General features: G+C 51.4%; 1 protein-coding gene across 2 annotated transcripts; it reads right to left on the bottom strand.

Moving 5' to 3' along the window:
• Positions 1 to 710: 710 nt before the first annotated feature.
• LOC140385910 (actin, non-muscle 6.2-like) lies at positions 711 to 3,915 on the bottom strand. Of its 2 annotated transcripts, XM_072468551.1 has the most exons (3): positions 3,845 to 3,915; positions 3,511 to 3,659; positions 717 to 1,872 (listed from the first exon to the last, which is right to left on the bottom strand). In XM_072468551.1, the coding sequence occupies exons 2-3, from the start codon at positions 3,634 to 3,636 to the stop codon at positions 868 to 870; spliced, it is 1,131 nt and encodes a 376-aa protein (XP_072324652.1). In that variant the 5' UTR covers positions 3,637 to 3,659; positions 3,845 to 3,915; the 3' UTR covers positions 717 to 867. The 2 variants fall into 2 exon arrangements, with proteins under 2 accessions (XP_072324653.1, XP_072324652.1); XM_072468552.1 differs by lacking the exon at positions 3,845 to 3,915 and having other exon boundaries at positions 711 to 1,872; positions 3,511 to 3,639.
• Between the last annotated feature and the right edge of the window lie 12,639 nt (positions 3,916 to 16,554).

Raw genomic sequence — 16,554 nt, 5'->3', positions numbered from 1 at the left:
CACACTCCCCTCTCCCAATTTACAACCATTCAGTTAGTAATCGGCCTTCCTGGTTTTGCTTCCAAAATGACAACCTCACACTTATCCAAATTATACTGCATATGCCATTGGTTTGCCCACTCTATCTTAATCATCGATCCTAATAATCTTTGTCTCAAGTAGGCTTACATTAACACGGCAATGAAGTTACTGTGAAAATCCCCTCGTCGCCACACTCTGGCACCTGTGAACAACACGTCTTTCGGGACTCAAGGGGCAACCCATGCAGACACTGGGAGAACATGAAGACTCCACACAGACAGTGGCCCAAGCCAAGAATCAAACCTGGGACTCTGGAGTTGTGAAGCAACAGTACTAACCACTGCCGCCCAGATTGAAATTGGATAAATACAGAGGTTATCTGGCAGTACAGTACGATGGTGAAAAGCAAGTAATGCACAGTGACACAATTGTTACATCCAAATACTTTTTATTGGTATGCTACAATAAGTGGGCAGGTGTACAATGCAAGATATTTACAGATTAGTTTGCAGAGATCTGGAACAAACATGGAAAATTAAAATTCTCAACAATCCCAGTAAAAGCTCAGTCTTCAAACTGGAAGCTATCCAGTCAGCATGATCAGGACCTCCTATCTGGAGGAGCTGCAACTGAGAATATAATACATTGGAAATTAAATGGCACTCAGCTCTCATTAGGGGATCTTGGGACTATTAGGATGTTGAGGGAATGCTGGACAGGCCTTGTTCTGCTCAACTCAATTCTTGGGAATGGTTCCGAAAGGGAATTCTGGCCTTTCCTCCAGTCAACACCTGGGTCAAGTGAGTCAGACCCCAGATCTAAATCACTTCTGCTTCTTACAGAAGGTTAGAAACACTTGCGATGGACTATGGAGGGCCCAGACTCATCGTACTCCTGCTTACTGATCCACATTTGCTGGAAGGTGGAGAGTGAAGCCAAGATGGAGCCTCCGATCCACACGGAATACTTCCTCTCGGGAGGAGCAATGATCTTAATCTTCATTGTGCTCGGAGCCAAGGCTGTGATTTCCTTCTGTATCCGATCAGCAATACCTGGGAACATGGTGGTTCCACCAGACAAGACAGTGTTGGCATACAGATCCTTCCTGATATCTACATCACATTTCATGATGCTATTGTAACAGGTCTCATGGAGCCCACTAGATTCCATCCCGAGGAAGGATGGTTGGAAAAGGGCTTCTGGGCACCTGAAACGCTCATTACCAATGGTGATGACTTGGCCATCAGGGAGCTCATAGCTTTTCTCCAAGGATGAAGAGGAGCTGGCGGTCTGCATCTCAGCTTCAAAATCTAGGGCCACATAAGCAAGTTTCTCCTTGATGTCGCGCACAATCTCCCTCTCGGCTGTGGTGGTGAAGGAATACCCACGTTCAGTCAGGATCTTCATCATATAGTCAGTGAGATCTCTGCCAGCCAGGTCTATCCTAATGATGGCATGAGGCAGGGCATACCCTTCATAGATTGGCACAGTGTGGGAAACACCATCACCAGAATCTAGCACAATGCCAGTTGTACGGCCAGAGGCGTACAAGGACAGCACAGCCTGAATGGCAACATACATGGCTGGCGTGTTGAAGGTCTCGAACATGATCTGGGTCATCTTCTCCCGGTTGGCTTTGGGGTTGAGAGGAGCCTCTGTGAGGAGAACAGGATGCTCCTCTGGGGCCACTCGCAGCTCATTGTAGAAGGTGTGGTGCCAGATCTTCTCCATGTCATCCCAGTTGGTCACAATGCCATGCTCGATTGGGTATTTCAGAGTCAGAATGCCTCTCTTGCTCTGGGCTTCATCACCAACGTAACTGTCTTTCTGACCCATTCCAACCATCACTCCCTAGAAAGTGGAGAATAGAAAGGATTAATTACAATCTGCATTCACCACACCAACCAAGAGAGTTAAACAGCTCATTCCAAATTATAGAAGGAAATTGATGTTAAATTGGGCAATTATTTACTTTTCAAAGCAGAGGGAATGGGCAATTGGATAACTTCCAGAAAGATCTAGTACAGGCATTATGGGTTGAATATTGTTACAAGATTATGAGCCATGGAATCTTACCAGATGGAGGATTTCCTCTGAATGGCCCAGGTCCACACCCACAAAAAGTTACTGAAGCTCAGGCAGAGGCAGCTGGTATGAGGGGGGCCAGTTTGTGCAATGACACATATACAACATACTAAATACCCATGAACTGGTGTAGGGGTGTGGGCGAGACAACCTAATCCAAGTTGTTCAAATCTTTCTCACTGCAGGTATCATTCACCGATAATGATGTCAATCAAGTGCACACAATGAATACTGGATGACATTTCATTGCTATTTTAATTAGACAAACCATTCCAATTTACATTACCACTAGAGTTAATGCTTCCCAGAGACACTGCATTTAGAACAGCACCCTCACATCCCAAAGCATGGACAGCTAATACATGTGTTTTGGACCTCAAACAGTAACCAATCTTCAGTGAAATCTCAGATAATCATAGACTTTACAGTGCTGAAGGCAGCCATTTGGTCCATAGAGTCTTCACCAGCCCGTGGAAAGGGCATCCTAGCCCACAGCTCAACCCTATCCCCATAACCCAGTAACCCTTGGACACGAAGGGCAATTTACCATGGCCAATCCACCTAACCTGCACATCTTTGGACTGTGGGAGGAAACCGGAGCACCCGGAGGAAACACACGCAGACACAGAGACTGTGCAGACTCCACACAGACAGTGACCCAAGCCGGGAATCGAACCTGGGACCAGAGCTATGAAGAAACAGTGCTAACCACTGTGCTACCAGGTCATCCGCAATCTATTTCAAAGGAGGTTCATCAGGATAAATGTTCTCCATTTCAAAAGTTAAATGTCCCGAGATCAAACTTCCACAACAGTCTCAATGTGTTCTACGGTGGCCTCCCGCGGCAATATGAACACCATTAACTGTTCCCATCCCAATCTGTGCAGTCAACATCGACCAACACCCAAAAACAAAACCCCAGAAGCAATGGTTTTGCTCCTTTTCTGGCAGTAGCAGGGATGGGGAGTAATGTTCCACAACAGAGGCACCCTGTTAATGCCTGCAGCCTCTCTGGGTCTACTGAGGGGGAATGGACTGGCAAACAAGGGTTAGCATTAATTTGGGAAGGAGAACAGAAGCCCTGTTGAGGGTGAAGGGACAAGAGTTGATTCAGGTTCAAGCTCATTTTTACTTACTGTCAGGAGGCAAACTGGTCTCCTTACCCTTAAAACAATACTGCACATCGGAAATACAAACCAATTGGATATTTTGCTCAAGAAACCAGAAGTCTCCCTTCACCAAGCAAGACTATTCTTGAGTATTAAGCAATGAGTATTCATTTTCTTGTCTGCATCAGTTATACCAACTGCATTCCCTCAAGCTAGTTTACATAAAGCCAGCACTCCAGTTGATAAAGTAAAGTTTCACCCAGAAGCAAGTTAATACTTGTATTGAAAGACTGACCTGGTGCCGGGGGCGTCCCACGATGGAGGGAAAGACCGCCCTGGGAGCATCATCTCCTGCAAAGCCAGCCTTACACATTCCAGATCCATTGTCAACCACCAGAGCTGCAACATCATCATCAGCCATGGTTTAAACTCGACAGGAGGTGACTGAAAGAGAGAAGGAATAAGAAAAACATTCATTATAAACAGGAGCACAGACCTGGAGCACACACACTACACATTTTAAAACAATTACTGATCATGAATTCCATCTCAATGACAATGTGTGTTGGGCAATGATTGTTCAGATTGTCAGCAACAGGTTATTATTGAATCTAAAACCTTCCATCTACCTTCTCAAAGGGATTTCTGCTCCAACTACTGTCTCCAACCTGCAGTTCCTGCTTCCTGGAGCACCCTCTCTCTTTAAAGGGCAGGAGGCTCCACCCACATTCTCATCAGGTGAATCAGACAACCAATGAGATTCAGAGAAATGAGTCAAAACCAGCCACTCAGATGAGAGCAATTAAGTTAATTCAAGAGGCAGGGAAAGAACCCAGTTATTTATTTTGTGACGTGCGGGTATTATTCATACTTGGAAACATTCCTTCTCCACCTTTTTGCATCTCCTTGGATTCGCTGTTTCCCAAGTTCCTTCCCCAGGTGATGACTTGCTCAGACATCAATTCCCAGCATGCAGAGCAAACCAGAAGGAAGAGCTGCAACTTGCAATTACACAGCAACTTGGACACAGTAAAATCGTCCAATCATAGAATCCCTACAGGGCAGAAGAGGTAATTCTGCCCATTGAGTCTGCACCCACCCTCCTAAAGAGCACCCTACTTAGGCCCATGGCCCCACCCCACCCTATGCCAGTAATCCCACCTAACCTTTTGGACACTAAGGGGTAATTTAACATGGACAATCCATCTAACCTGCACATCTTTGGGTTGTGGGGGTGAGACCCTGGGGTGTATGGTCTTCCTCTTCGGCCGGTGAAGGGTCACCGTTGTTGGTTGCTGCTGTACAGAGCGGTATCGAGGGATTGCGCGCCACCTTTTATCTCCGGGGACTTTGCGCCCCTTCGGCGGCCCCAGGTGGGCTACCAATCAATCGATCAGGGCTTGATCATCCTGATCGATTAAATCCAATCAAGGTCTGCCATCTAGATTTAGTTAATTAATACAACTGGAATGTAAAGCGAGTCTCAGTAATAGAGCCATGGAACCATTGTCGATCCTTGAAAATCCCACCTGGTTCACTAATGTCCTTTCAGGAAGGAAATCTGCCGCCCTTACCCGGTCAGGCCTACATGTGACTCCAGACCCACAGCAATGTGGTTGACTCTGAAATGGCCGAGAAAGCCCCTCAGTTCAAGGGACAATGAGGGATGGGCAACAAATTCCAGTCTTGCCAGCGACGCCCACATCCCGGAACCAATAATTTTTAAAATGGTGCCAGCACACTCGGGGTTAAAGCCATGACTCACAAACTGCCGAGAATTGACCTTATTTGGTAATGAAGCGGCAGAGCTGGCTCAGACACACCTTGCTATTTAAAGTGGCAGGTTTAAGGACAGCACCGAGCTATAACTTTGTACGGAATCATCCAGTCCCAGGAGAGGGTGGGAACAGCAAAATGATCCTTGTGGACCAGATGAAATGGTTCTCACATGGGAGATTGGCACTGTCTGTTTTTCATTTATTCACGGGATCTGCATGTCATACATAAACACAAATCCGGAGGAGGAGCGAGGCCATTCAGCCCCTCGAGCCTGCTCCGACATTCAACAAGTCTGTGGCCTCAACCCCACATTCCACCCACTCCCGATAACCTTGATTCCTGAACTTAGCCTGAAAAATATTCAGTGACTCCGCCTCCACCTTTCTGGGGAAGAGGTTCCAAAGAATCACGACCCTCAGATAAAAGATTTTGCTGCATCTCCATCTTGGGCAGCACGGTAGAATTGTGGATAGCACAATTGCTTCACAGCTACAGGGTCCCAGGTTCGATTCTGGCTTGGGTCACTGTCTGTGCGGAGTCTGCACGTCTTCCCCGTGTGTGTGTGGGTTTCCTCCGGGTGCTCCGGTTTCCTCCCACAGTCCAAAGATGTGCAGGTTAGGCGGATTGGCCATGATAAATTGCCCTTAGTGTCCAAAATTCCCCTTAGTGTTGGGTGGGGTTATTGGGTTATGGGGATAGGGTGGAGGTGTTGACCTTGGGTCGGGTGCTCTTTCCAAGAGCCGGTGCAGGCTCGATGGGCCGAATGGCCTCCTTCTGCACTGTAAATTCTATGATAATCTTACATGGAAGACCCCTTATTTTTAAACTGTCCCCTAGTTCTGGTGTCTCCCACCAGGGGAAAAATCCTTTCAGTATCCACCCTGTCAAATCCCCTCGGGACCTTCTCTGTTTCAGTCAGATCACCTCTCAATCTTCTAAACTCCAGTAGCTACAGGCCCAACCTGTCCAACCTTTCCTCACAAGATAAACCCCCGCCATCACCATCCCAGCAATCAGCCGTCTGAACCGTCTCTGAACAACTTCTAATCTTTTCTTAAATAAGGAGACCAGAACTGTCCACAGTGCACCAGATGTTGCCTCACTAACACCCTGTACAAGGGCAGAACAACATCCCCACTTTTATATTGCAATAAACAACATCCCATTTGTGACGGTGACAACACCGGCATTTATATCCACCCAGAATTGTCCTCAAGTAGGTGGTGCGAGGTCTTAATTTTGAACAAATGAAGCCCATGTTTGTGGCTGACCACTTTAGACGTTACTCCGATAGGGCGAGGGGAGGGGTTTCTGTGTTGTCTACTGAGGCGCCCTTTAAACACTACGCCCTGTTTTCGGGATTCCCGGCTGCCAGCTTTCTCTGGCCAAGCCACGAGGGTCACGCTCTGCACATTTATTGTGCACAGGATGCTGGAATATCTGGAGAGAAAAGGCGGTTGTTCACCCTGCGCTCTGCACACCAGCTTGCTCGTCACAGCCAACACTCTGCAGGCAATGGGATATAATGGCCATTGTGTCTAATTCAGGGCACCTCCCTTGGGAAGGACATGAAAGCATTAGAGAGGCCGCAGAAAAGATTCATCAAAATGGTCTTCGGGATCAGGGACTCAAGTCATGATGGTAGCTTGGAGAAGGAGAGTTTGTTCTCTGAGGTTGAGGAGATTCGGCGAGGAGTTGGGACAGAGTCAATGGAAACTGTTCATTGGCAGGTTTTTTTTCATCGTATTATAGAATTTGCAATGCAGGAGGAAGCCATTCGGCCCATTTCATCTGCACCGACTCTCGGAAAGAGCACCGTACGTCAGCCCACACCTCCACCCTATCCCCGTAGCCCCGTAACTCCACCGAGCCTTTGGACACTAAGTTCAATTTAGCACGGCCAATCCTCCTAACCTGCACATCTTTGGACAGTGGGAGGAAACCGGAGAACCCAGAGACGCTGGGAGAAAGTGCAAACTCCACACAGACACACTTTTGTAAAGAGAAAACCCTAAAACCTGAAATGTATTTTTATTTTGTTTCTAAACCCAGAGTGTAAGATCTGGCATGTTCACTTCCTCAAGCATGGTGGAGGCAGATTCAATTCTGGGCTTTCACAAGGGGTTTGGAAAGGGATGTTTTCTGTAATAGTGCGCGGCATCAACGAGGAGACTGCTGAGATCACAATGTGGTTCACTCGAACCACAAGGAGGTAAAGTTATGAACAGGCACAGCAACTACAATGCAGGTCTTTACTCCTCGCCTCCCGGCACACACTCACCGGCTCCCTGGCTCCAGGCTCTCTCACTATCGCCCAGGGTTCGCCCGCTCCTGCACAATAGGCCCCGGATCAGTCGCATGGCCCGCGAACGATCGCTCCTTAAAGGGCCCACGCTGTCACATCCCTCCCCCTCAAGTCCCTCAACACTATATACATTACGGGATAATAACAGGTAACTAGAACCCGAACCGGAAAGACGATAGGAACACCCGATAGGGTAGGAATTAACAACAGGTTGATTATGGTAAAGACTGTAAAAGACTATAACTCATGCCACCGAAGGGCCACACTCCCTGACCTGTACCCAGGGCAGGGTTTTCATAATGAGTACTTGCCCCTTGTTGAGAGAAATCACAGCCCCCAATTACTGGGGGAGTTCACACTCAGCTGTGTAAGGGAAAAATCGAATGGAGCACAGTCCTTGGCCCCCAAGGGGGTTATAACAGGAACTATTTACAACAAGGACAGAACCAGAAAAAGGGGTGATGGGGTACAGTCTCCCATAAGGTCAGTCTATCAGGCAGCTTCCGAGGTGTGGTGGAACACCTTGGTCCTCTGACAGGATATTCCACCATCGAGGTAGCGCTGACGTTAGCAGAAGATGGTTGTCTAAAGGTCTCAGAAGGTACATTGGTGCATATCCCCTCACCAATTCCCTCTGAAATAGCTCGAGGGGCCTCTTCGAACACAACCGGTTCACTCATTTCTGGCTCGGATGAAGAAACATCCGTATTAACCACTGGATCCATTTGTTTTGCTGTTGGGTCCGCAGCCTCTCTCCTTTTTATGTGGTCCATGTCCTTTCACACCTGTCTCCCTGATAGATCCACCAAATAAAATGCAGGCCTAGACCTTGCCTCGATTCTCCCACCGGACCATGTTGGTCCAGCCCCAAGGTTTCTGACAGAAACTTCATCTGCTTTGAAAGATCTGTTACCTTTGGTCGAGTCAGGGTGTTTCTTTTGCGCAGCTTGCCTCGTCTCCACCCTCCCAGCAAACTGGAGAACAGCAGGTCCAGCCGAGTTTGGAGATGATAGTCGATTAACAGTTCTGCTGGTGTGAGCCCAGTAATGATGTGGGGGTTGGCGTTGTATAAAAGGAGGAAATTAGCTAACTTGAGACGCAATGGGGTATCTGGTTGCATTTTCACTGTGGATTTGAAGGTTGGCACCACTCTCTGCCAGGCCGTTCGAGGCCGGGTGATGGGGGCTGTGTGGATATGCTGAATGTGGTAGTCACCACTGTTGTATATAGTGCACGTATGAGATGTAATACGGTAAGGATACAGATATGGGGGTAGTTCCCTGGCTGCTGGCTCCGCCCAGTAGGCGGAGTATAAATGTGTGTGCTCACCGACCTGCGGCCATTTCGGCGGCAGCTGCAGGAGGCCACACATCTCTGCGTAATAAAGCCTCGATTACTCTCTACTCTTGTCTTGTCGTAATTGATAGTGCATCAATTTATTACGCAGAGATGTGTGGCCTCCTACAGCTGCTGCCTCAAGCAGACAATGCCACGTTGGCCTTCGACCACTGGCTAGGTTGCTTTGAAGCCTACATCGGATCAGCCAATTCCTCCCATGTAAAAGTGCCATTATTCGAAACTATAACTTCTGGGAGGCCGTGTATCGCGGAAATCCATCTTAAAGTTTTGATGGTGGCTGCTGAAGTCATTCTACGTATTTCTTTGAGGTCTAACAACTGGGACTTGGTCTCCATCAAAACCAAGAACATTTTCCCTCGGAAAGGATTGGGAAACTCTATGTGAAATCTTGTGCCAGGGCAGCCTGGCCATTGCCAGGTGTGTTGAGCCGCAGACGGCAGGTCTGTTGTGATTGGCAAAATTCACCAGATTCTTGACGTCTTTGTTGATACCCGGCCACTCTATGTAACTCCTGGCCAACATCTTCAGTTTCGTTTGTCCAGGATGCGCACTGTGCAATTCTTATAATAGCGGCTCTCTTGCTGAGGGTAGTACCGCCCCCACGGGACCCCCAAAGCAATACCCGGTCTATGCAATGCAGTTCGTATTTGTGAAAAAAAAAGAAATTGCTTATTGTCACGAGTAGGTTTCAAATGAAGTTTCTATGAAAAGCCCCTAGTCGCCACATTCCGGCGCCTGTTTGGGGAGGCTGTTGCGGGAATTGAACCGTGCTGCCGGCCTGCCTTGGTCTGCTTTCAAAGCCAGCGATTTAACCCTGTGCTAAACCAGCCCCATTTCCTCAGTTGGTAGGGTCTGAGCTGTTCCGATTTATCACAATATCAGCCACATAAAACCTTCCATTTCACTTTAGACAGGACAGTGTCCCTCGGAGTCCAATTCTCAATAGGAGTCATCCCGGGATACCTGTGCACCAGCCTGGCCCATCCAGGTCCTGTCGCCCCAGGAAACGCCGGCCAACGGGGACCCAGGTCACAGGGCAGGAATCACAGCAGGCCACCTCCACTCCTGCTGGACCATCTGGGTGATGCACAACCAATAACCTCAGAAACGAGATTGGAGACAATTGAAGGCTTTAATATGCTTCATATTAAACTTTTTTTTTAGTTTCCCCCAGCAGTGCAGGTACAGAAGAAAGCTGCTGGGGCGGCACAGGCTCTTATACCCCGCCTTGCAGGGCGGAGCTAACATGCAAGCTTATCCAATGGGAACAAGTACATTCTCCACCAATGGTATTCCGGCATTACTAGGTACCGTAATCCTTCTAACACAGACTACTACATTCACCCCCTGTTAAAAAAGAGTCCGGCGGGGGTGGTGGCTTCGTATTACAACGTGGTAAAAGTGGTAGAAGTTATAGTTATGAAGGTACCGTAATGCCTCCGTACAGCGTTTTGCCTCATTACAACTTTTAACTATTTACAACAGTAATGTACATTTAGAAAGGAAGCAATTAGTCGATCGGGGGCCCTAGTCGTCCTCTGCAATCGTCGTAGCTTTGGTGGTGATGTCGGTGGAGGTTCGGGCGTCTGTGACTCCGGGAGCGTGGTTTCGGCTTCTGTGGCAGCTTCATCACATCTAGATGTGGCTGGTGGAAGAGCCGACTGATCTGGGAAGGGGGAAGCTGTGGGGTGCGCCTGTGGGCAGGACCTAGACGGGGCCAGTGGAAGAACCGATCCACCTGGGAAGGGGGCGGTTGTGGGGTGCGCCGGTGGGAGGGAGGGTGGGACTGGTGATGGGGGTGTGTGTGGGGTTCCAGTGGGCGCCAGGTCCCGTAGGGAGACCGTATCCTGTCGGCCATCGGGGTAAACCACGTAGGGGTACTGAGGGTTAGCGTGGAGGAGATGGAACCTCTCGACCAATGGGTCCGATTTGTGCGCCCGCACGTGTTTTCGGAGCACGACGGGTCCGGGAGCTGCCAGCCAGGTCGGGAGTGAGGTCCCAGAGGAGGACTTCCTGGGGAAGATAAAGAGACGTTCGTGAGGTGTTTGGTTGTTCGTGGTACACAGCAGTGACCGGATGGAGTGGAGCGCATCCGGGAGGACTTCCTGCCAGCGGGAGACTGGGAGATTCCTGGACCGCAGGGCCAGTAAGACGGTCTTCCAGACCGTTCCGTTCTCCCTCTCTACCTGTTCGTTTCCCCGGGGGTTGTAACTGGTCGTCCTGCTCGAGGCAATGCCTTTGCTGAGCAGGAATTGACGCAGTTTGTTGCTCATAAAGGAGGACCCCCTATCGCTATGGATGTACGCGGGGAAACCGAACAGCGTAAAGATACTATGGAGGGCTTTTATGACGGTGGTTGCGATCATGTCGGGGCAGGGGATGGTGAATGGGAACCGGAAGTACTTGTCAATCACGTTCAGGAAGTACGTGTTGCGGTCGGTGGAGGGGAGGGGGCCTTTGAAATCCATACTGAGGCGTTCAAAGGGACGGGAAGCCTTTATCAGTTGCACTTTCTCTGGCCTGTAGAAGTGCGACTTGCACTCCGCACAGATTTGGTGGCTGTTCTGACCTCCTCGATGGAGTAGAGCAGGTTGCGGGTCTTGATGAAGTGGAAAAATCGAGTGACCCCCGGGTGGCAGAGGTCCTCGTGGAGGGCTCGGAGGCGGTCCACTTGTGCGTTGGCACATGTGCCGCGGGATAGGGCATCAGGAGGCTCATTTAGCTTTCCGGGATGATACAAGATCTCATAGTTGTAGGTGGAGAGTTCGATCCTCCACCGTAAGATCTTGTTGTTTTTAATTTTGCCCCGCTGTGTATTATCGAACATGAAAGCAACCGACCGTTGGCCAGTGAGGAGAGTGAATTTCCTGCCGGCCAGGTAATGCCTCCAATGTCGCACAGCTCCTACTATGGCCTGGGCCTCCTTTTCGACTGAGGAATGGCGGATTTCGGAGGCGTGGAGGGTGAGTGAGAAGAAGGCCACGGGTCTGCCCGCTTGGTTGAGGGTGGCCGCCAGAGCTATGTCGGGCGCGTCGCTCTCGACCTGGAAGGGGAGGGACTCGTCGATGGCGTGCATCGTGGCCTTTGCAATGTCTGCTTTGATGCGGCTGAAGGCCTGGCGGGCCTCTGTCAACAGGGGAAAAACTGGATTGGATCAGTGGACGGGCCTTGTCCGCATAGTTGGGGACCCACTGGGCATAGTAGGAAAAAAAACCTAGGCAGCGCTTCAGGGCCTTGGAGCAGTGAGGGAGGGGGAACTCCATAAGGGGGCGCATACGTTCAGGGCCAGGGCCTATCACTCCATTACACACTACGTAGTCGAGGATGGCTAGGCAGCCGGTGCGAAACATGCATTTATCCTTGTTATACGTTAGGTTAAGGATTTTTGCGGTTTGTTGGAATTTTGGGAGGTTGGTGTCGTGGTCCTGCTGGTTGTGACCGCAGATGGTGACATTATCGAGATACGGGAATGTTGCCCGTAAACCGTACCAGTCAATCATTCGGTCCATCTCTCGTTGGAAGACCGAGACCCCGTTAGTGACACCGAAGGGAACCCTTAAGAAGTGGTAGAGCCGCCCATCTGCCTCGAAGGCAGTGTATTTGCGGTCACTAGTGCGGCTGGCGAGCTGGTGGTAGGCGGATTTAAGATCCACCGTGGAGAAGACCTTGTAATGCGCGATCCTGTTGACCAGGTCGGATATGCGGGGGAGAGGGTACGCGTCGAGCTGCGTAAACCTGTTGATTGTCTGACTGTAGTCGATGACCATCCTATGCTTCTCCCCAGTCTTTACAACCACCACTTGAGCTTTCCAGGGGCTGTTGCTAGCCTCAATGACACCTTCCTTCAGTAACCGTTGGACCTCGGACCAAATAAAGATCCGGTCCTGGGCACTATACCGTCTGCTCCTGGTGGCGACGGGTTTGCAATTGCAATCCGAGGTGAGGTTTGCAAACAGGGAAGGTGGATCGACCTTGAGGGTCGCGAGGCTGCAGACAGTGAGGGAGGGTATAGGGCCGCCGAATTTGAAAGTTAGACTTTGAAGGTTGCACTGAAAATCCAACCCTAGGAGTGTGGCCGCGCAGAGGTGGGGAAGGACGTAGAGTCGATAGTTTTTGAACTCCCTTCCTGGGACTGTGAGGTTAGCTACACAAAACCCCTTGATCTCTACTGAGTGAGATCAGGAGGCCAGGGAGATTTTTTGATTAACGGGGTGGACGGGGAGAGAACAGCGCCTTACCGTGTCGGTGTGTATGAAGCTCTCCGTGCTCCCAGGGTCGATTAGGCAGGACGTTTCATGCCTCTTGATAAGCACCGTCGTCGTAGCAGTCGAAGTGTTCGGGGCCGAGACTGGCCCAGGGTCACCGAGGCTACTCGTGGCAGCAGTTGAATGTTTTGTTCGGGTGGTGTGTGGTCAGCCGAGCTGGGGTCCTGGGAGTCCATCCAAGATGGCGGCACCCATTGGTCGCTCATGGATGGGGGTGCACAAAATGGTGGCGCCCATCCATCGCACGTGGCGTCAGCGGGACAAGGTGGCAGCACCCGGAGGCTGCACGTGGCCCTGGACGAGGAAGATGGTGGCGCCCGTTGGCTGCACGGGGACCGTGGAGAGGATTGTGGTGGCGGTCCGCATTCACCACCGGAGACCGCAGCGACCGCCCGGGGCTGGCATACCGCCAGAAAGTGGCCCTTTTTACCGCATCCCTTGCAGGTGGATGCGCGGGCCGGGCAGCGCTGTCGGGGGTGCTTGGCTTCCCGCAAAAATAGCAGTGGGGCCCCCGGGGTTGCCAGGCTGTCTTGCAGCACAAGCTTGTGGGGGGATGGGAGATGCCTCGGGGTCGGCTGCAGGGGAGTTCCACGCTGCCCAGGGGGCTGCCGCGCGGTCGGGAACGTAAGCGCGGGCGTTTCGGGAGGCCACATCCAGGGAGCCAGCAAGGGCCCGTGCCTTGAGGCCTTGTGTGTCTTTCTCCAGCAATCGCTGGCGGATTTGGGAGGACAGCATACCTGCAATGAAAGCGTCCTGAATCAAAAGTTCTGTGTGGTCGCTCGCCGAAACTTGCAGGCAGCTGCAGTTTCTCACCAACACCAGGTGCGCACGGTAGAATTCTTCCAGCGATTCCCCAGGGATTTGTCGCCTCATCACTAGCAGGTGTTGGGTGTAGACCTGGTTTCCAGGGCGAATATAATGTCCTTTCAGCAGCTTCATTGCTGCATCGAAATCGTCCGCATCCTCGATGAGGGTGTAGATTTCTGGGCTCACCCTCGAGTGCAGGACTTGCAGTTTCTGTTCTCCCGTGGGTGTGTTTTCGGCCGTTCCGAGATATCCGTTGAAACACACCAGCCAGTGCTTGAAGGTTGCCGCGGAGTTTGCCGCGTGGGGGCTGAGTTGCAGACAGTCCGGCTTGATTCGGAGCTCCATCCTTTTAAATCTAGCGTATTAAATTGATGCACAATCAATAACCTCAGAAACGAGATTGGAGACAATTGAAGGCTTTAATACGCTAGATGTTTCCCCCAGCAGCGCAGGTACAGAAGAAAGCTGCTGGGGCGGCACGGGCTCTTATACCCCGCCTTGCAGGGCGGAGCTAACATACAAGCTTATCCAATGGAACAAGTACATTCTCCACCAATGGTATTCCAGCATTACTAGGTACCGTAATCCTCCAAACACAGACTACCACACTGGGGAGCCACCAAGACGTAGTGTTAGGGCCGTAAAGCCAGGGTGTTAGACACCAATTAAGTTGGCACGGGTATATTAAACACCTGTTACCACTGTTACAACCTGCCTTGGTGCTGTCAGATGGGTGTGAGGAGTGGGCTGGTCTGGCCTAGCCCGAGGGGAGGTGGGGGGGGGGGGTTGATGGGCGGCGTTTGGGGGAAATGGGCAGATCCTGTGGGCGGCCTGGCCTCCACCACCAACCTCCCCCCTCAACTGTCCCCACCCCAGTGATCCGATGGCACCATGTGACGGAATGTCCAGCCCGCACGCAGGGATCACCCAGGCGGACGGTGGAAGGCGCTCTCGTGGGCAGAAGTCAGACATTGTCAGACGATGCGGAGCAGCAGAGCTCAGCGCAGAGCGGGTTGTCATCATCCTCCACCCCATGGACCAGGCCCACTGCCAACCCAGGGCCCGCACTCCATAATGCGGCAGGTATATATCACGGAGGGATTTGCAGGCGGTGGGGGGGGGGGGGTGGGGGGGGATGTGGTGTCTGTGCCCCTGGCCAGTCCCTACCACCCCCCGCAGTCAGTGGACCCAGAGCGTCCCATATGGTTGGCCCAGGCGCACACATCGTGCGGCCTCCCATGCCTGCCCGGGCCCCATATCCTGCCTACTTTTGCCCTCGTCTGCATCCTCCACGTTGCACGAGGCCTGCTGTTCCTCCTCCTCCAGCACGCCACCCCTCTGCGATGATGCTGCAAGGGGACCCAGCAGGCTGCCATGATGCGGCCAACCCTCTCATCATCACACTGGAGGACCCCGCCAGAGCGGTCCAGGCATCTCTTCAGGACTCCGAAGCCCCGCTCAATCATGCCCCTGGTCGCTCTCAGGGCGCCATTGTAGGAGGTCTCCGCATCGGTCTGTGGCCTTCGGATAGGTATCCCCGACCGCAGCGGGTAACCCCTGTCACCCAGGAACCAACCCCCCAGCCGGGGGGGGGTGGGGGGGTGCTCTCAAACATGTCAGGAACCATCAAGCGTGCCAGGATGAAGGCGTTGTGCACACTCCCAGGTTAAGGGCACAGACGTGTATGATGCACAGCTGATGGTCAGATATCAGCTGCACGTTCATTGAGTGGAACCGCTTTTGGTTTGTGAAGAGCGGCCTGTCATCTACAGATAAGCATAGGGCGGCATGCATCCCGCCGATCACCCCCTGGACCCAGGGCATCGCATCGATGGCAGCGAACCCCACTGCCCGGGCATCCTGGTGGGCTCAATCCACATTGAAATGGATATATTGAGCCACCTGGGCATATAGAGCCTTCGATATGGCGCGGATGCACCCGTGCACCGAGGTCTGTGAGATCCCAGACAGGTCTCCACTCAGCACCTGGAAGGAGCCCATTGTGTAAAGGTTCAGGGCGACTGTCAACTTGATGGCCACTGGGAGCGGATGTCCTCCCCCATTCACCCGCAAAGCCAGGTGTGCAGCACGGTAACACAGTGGTTAGCACTGTTGCTTCACAGCTCCAGGGTCCCAGGTTCGATTCCCGGCTTGGGTCACTGTCTGTGCGGAGTCTGCACGTTCTCCCCGTGTTGGCGTGGGTTTCCTCCGGGTGCTCCGGTTTCCTCCCACAGTCCCGAAAGACTTGCTTGTTAGGTAATTTGGACATTCTGAATTCTCCCTCTGTACCCGAACAGGCGCCGGAATGTGGCGACTAGGGGATTTTCACAGTGACTTCATTGCAGTGTTAATGTCAGCCTACTTGTGACAATAAAGATTATTATTATCATTCAGGGGCTGGTTTAGCACAGGGCTAAAGAGCTGGCTTTTAAAGCAGACTAATGCAGGCCAGCAGCGCGGGTTCAATTCCCGTACCGGCCTCCCCGAACAGGCGCCGGAATGTGGCGACTAGGGGCTTTTCACAGTAACTTCATTGAAGCCTACTTGTGACAATAAGCAATTTTCATTTCATTTCATTTTCATTTTTTCATAAGTGTCAATAGTTGTCATTGGAATCCAACAGATTCATTGATGTCCTCCAAGAAAAGGAAAATCCCAATAAATGTTGGCTCCCCCATGAATTTGGGGGTGGATCTTATTTCATGCCTCGTGTAAACGAGAGTCTATCTGACTGTAGGTAAAACTCCTGTTATTCCAACAGTTTGATGGCAATTTTTCTCACTGTGATCCAGAGAGTGTGTATGGCATTAATTTTGAATTGTAG

The sequence above is a fragment of the Scyliorhinus torazame genome, chromosome 11 (assembly GCF_047496885.1).
Source record: "Scyliorhinus torazame isolate Kashiwa2021f chromosome 11, sScyTor2.1, whole genome shotgun sequence".
NCBI classification, from domain to species: Eukaryota; Metazoa; Chordata; class Chondrichthyes; order Carcharhiniformes; family Scyliorhinidae; genus Scyliorhinus; species Scyliorhinus torazame.
This window is presented reverse-complemented; position numbering and strand designations above follow the sequence as displayed.

What these genes read in the sequence shown, in the direction of transcription:
- LOC140385910 (XM_072468551.1), bottom strand. Translation starts at nt 3,636, where the DNA reads ATGGCTGATGATGATGTTGCAGCTCTGGTGGTTGACAATGGATCTGGA. An exon ending in TGGGACGCCCCCGGCACCAG is followed by an intron (nt 1,873 to 3,510) that starts GTCAGTCTTTCA and finishes TCCACTTTCTAG; the next exon opens with GGAGTGATGGTTGGAATGGG.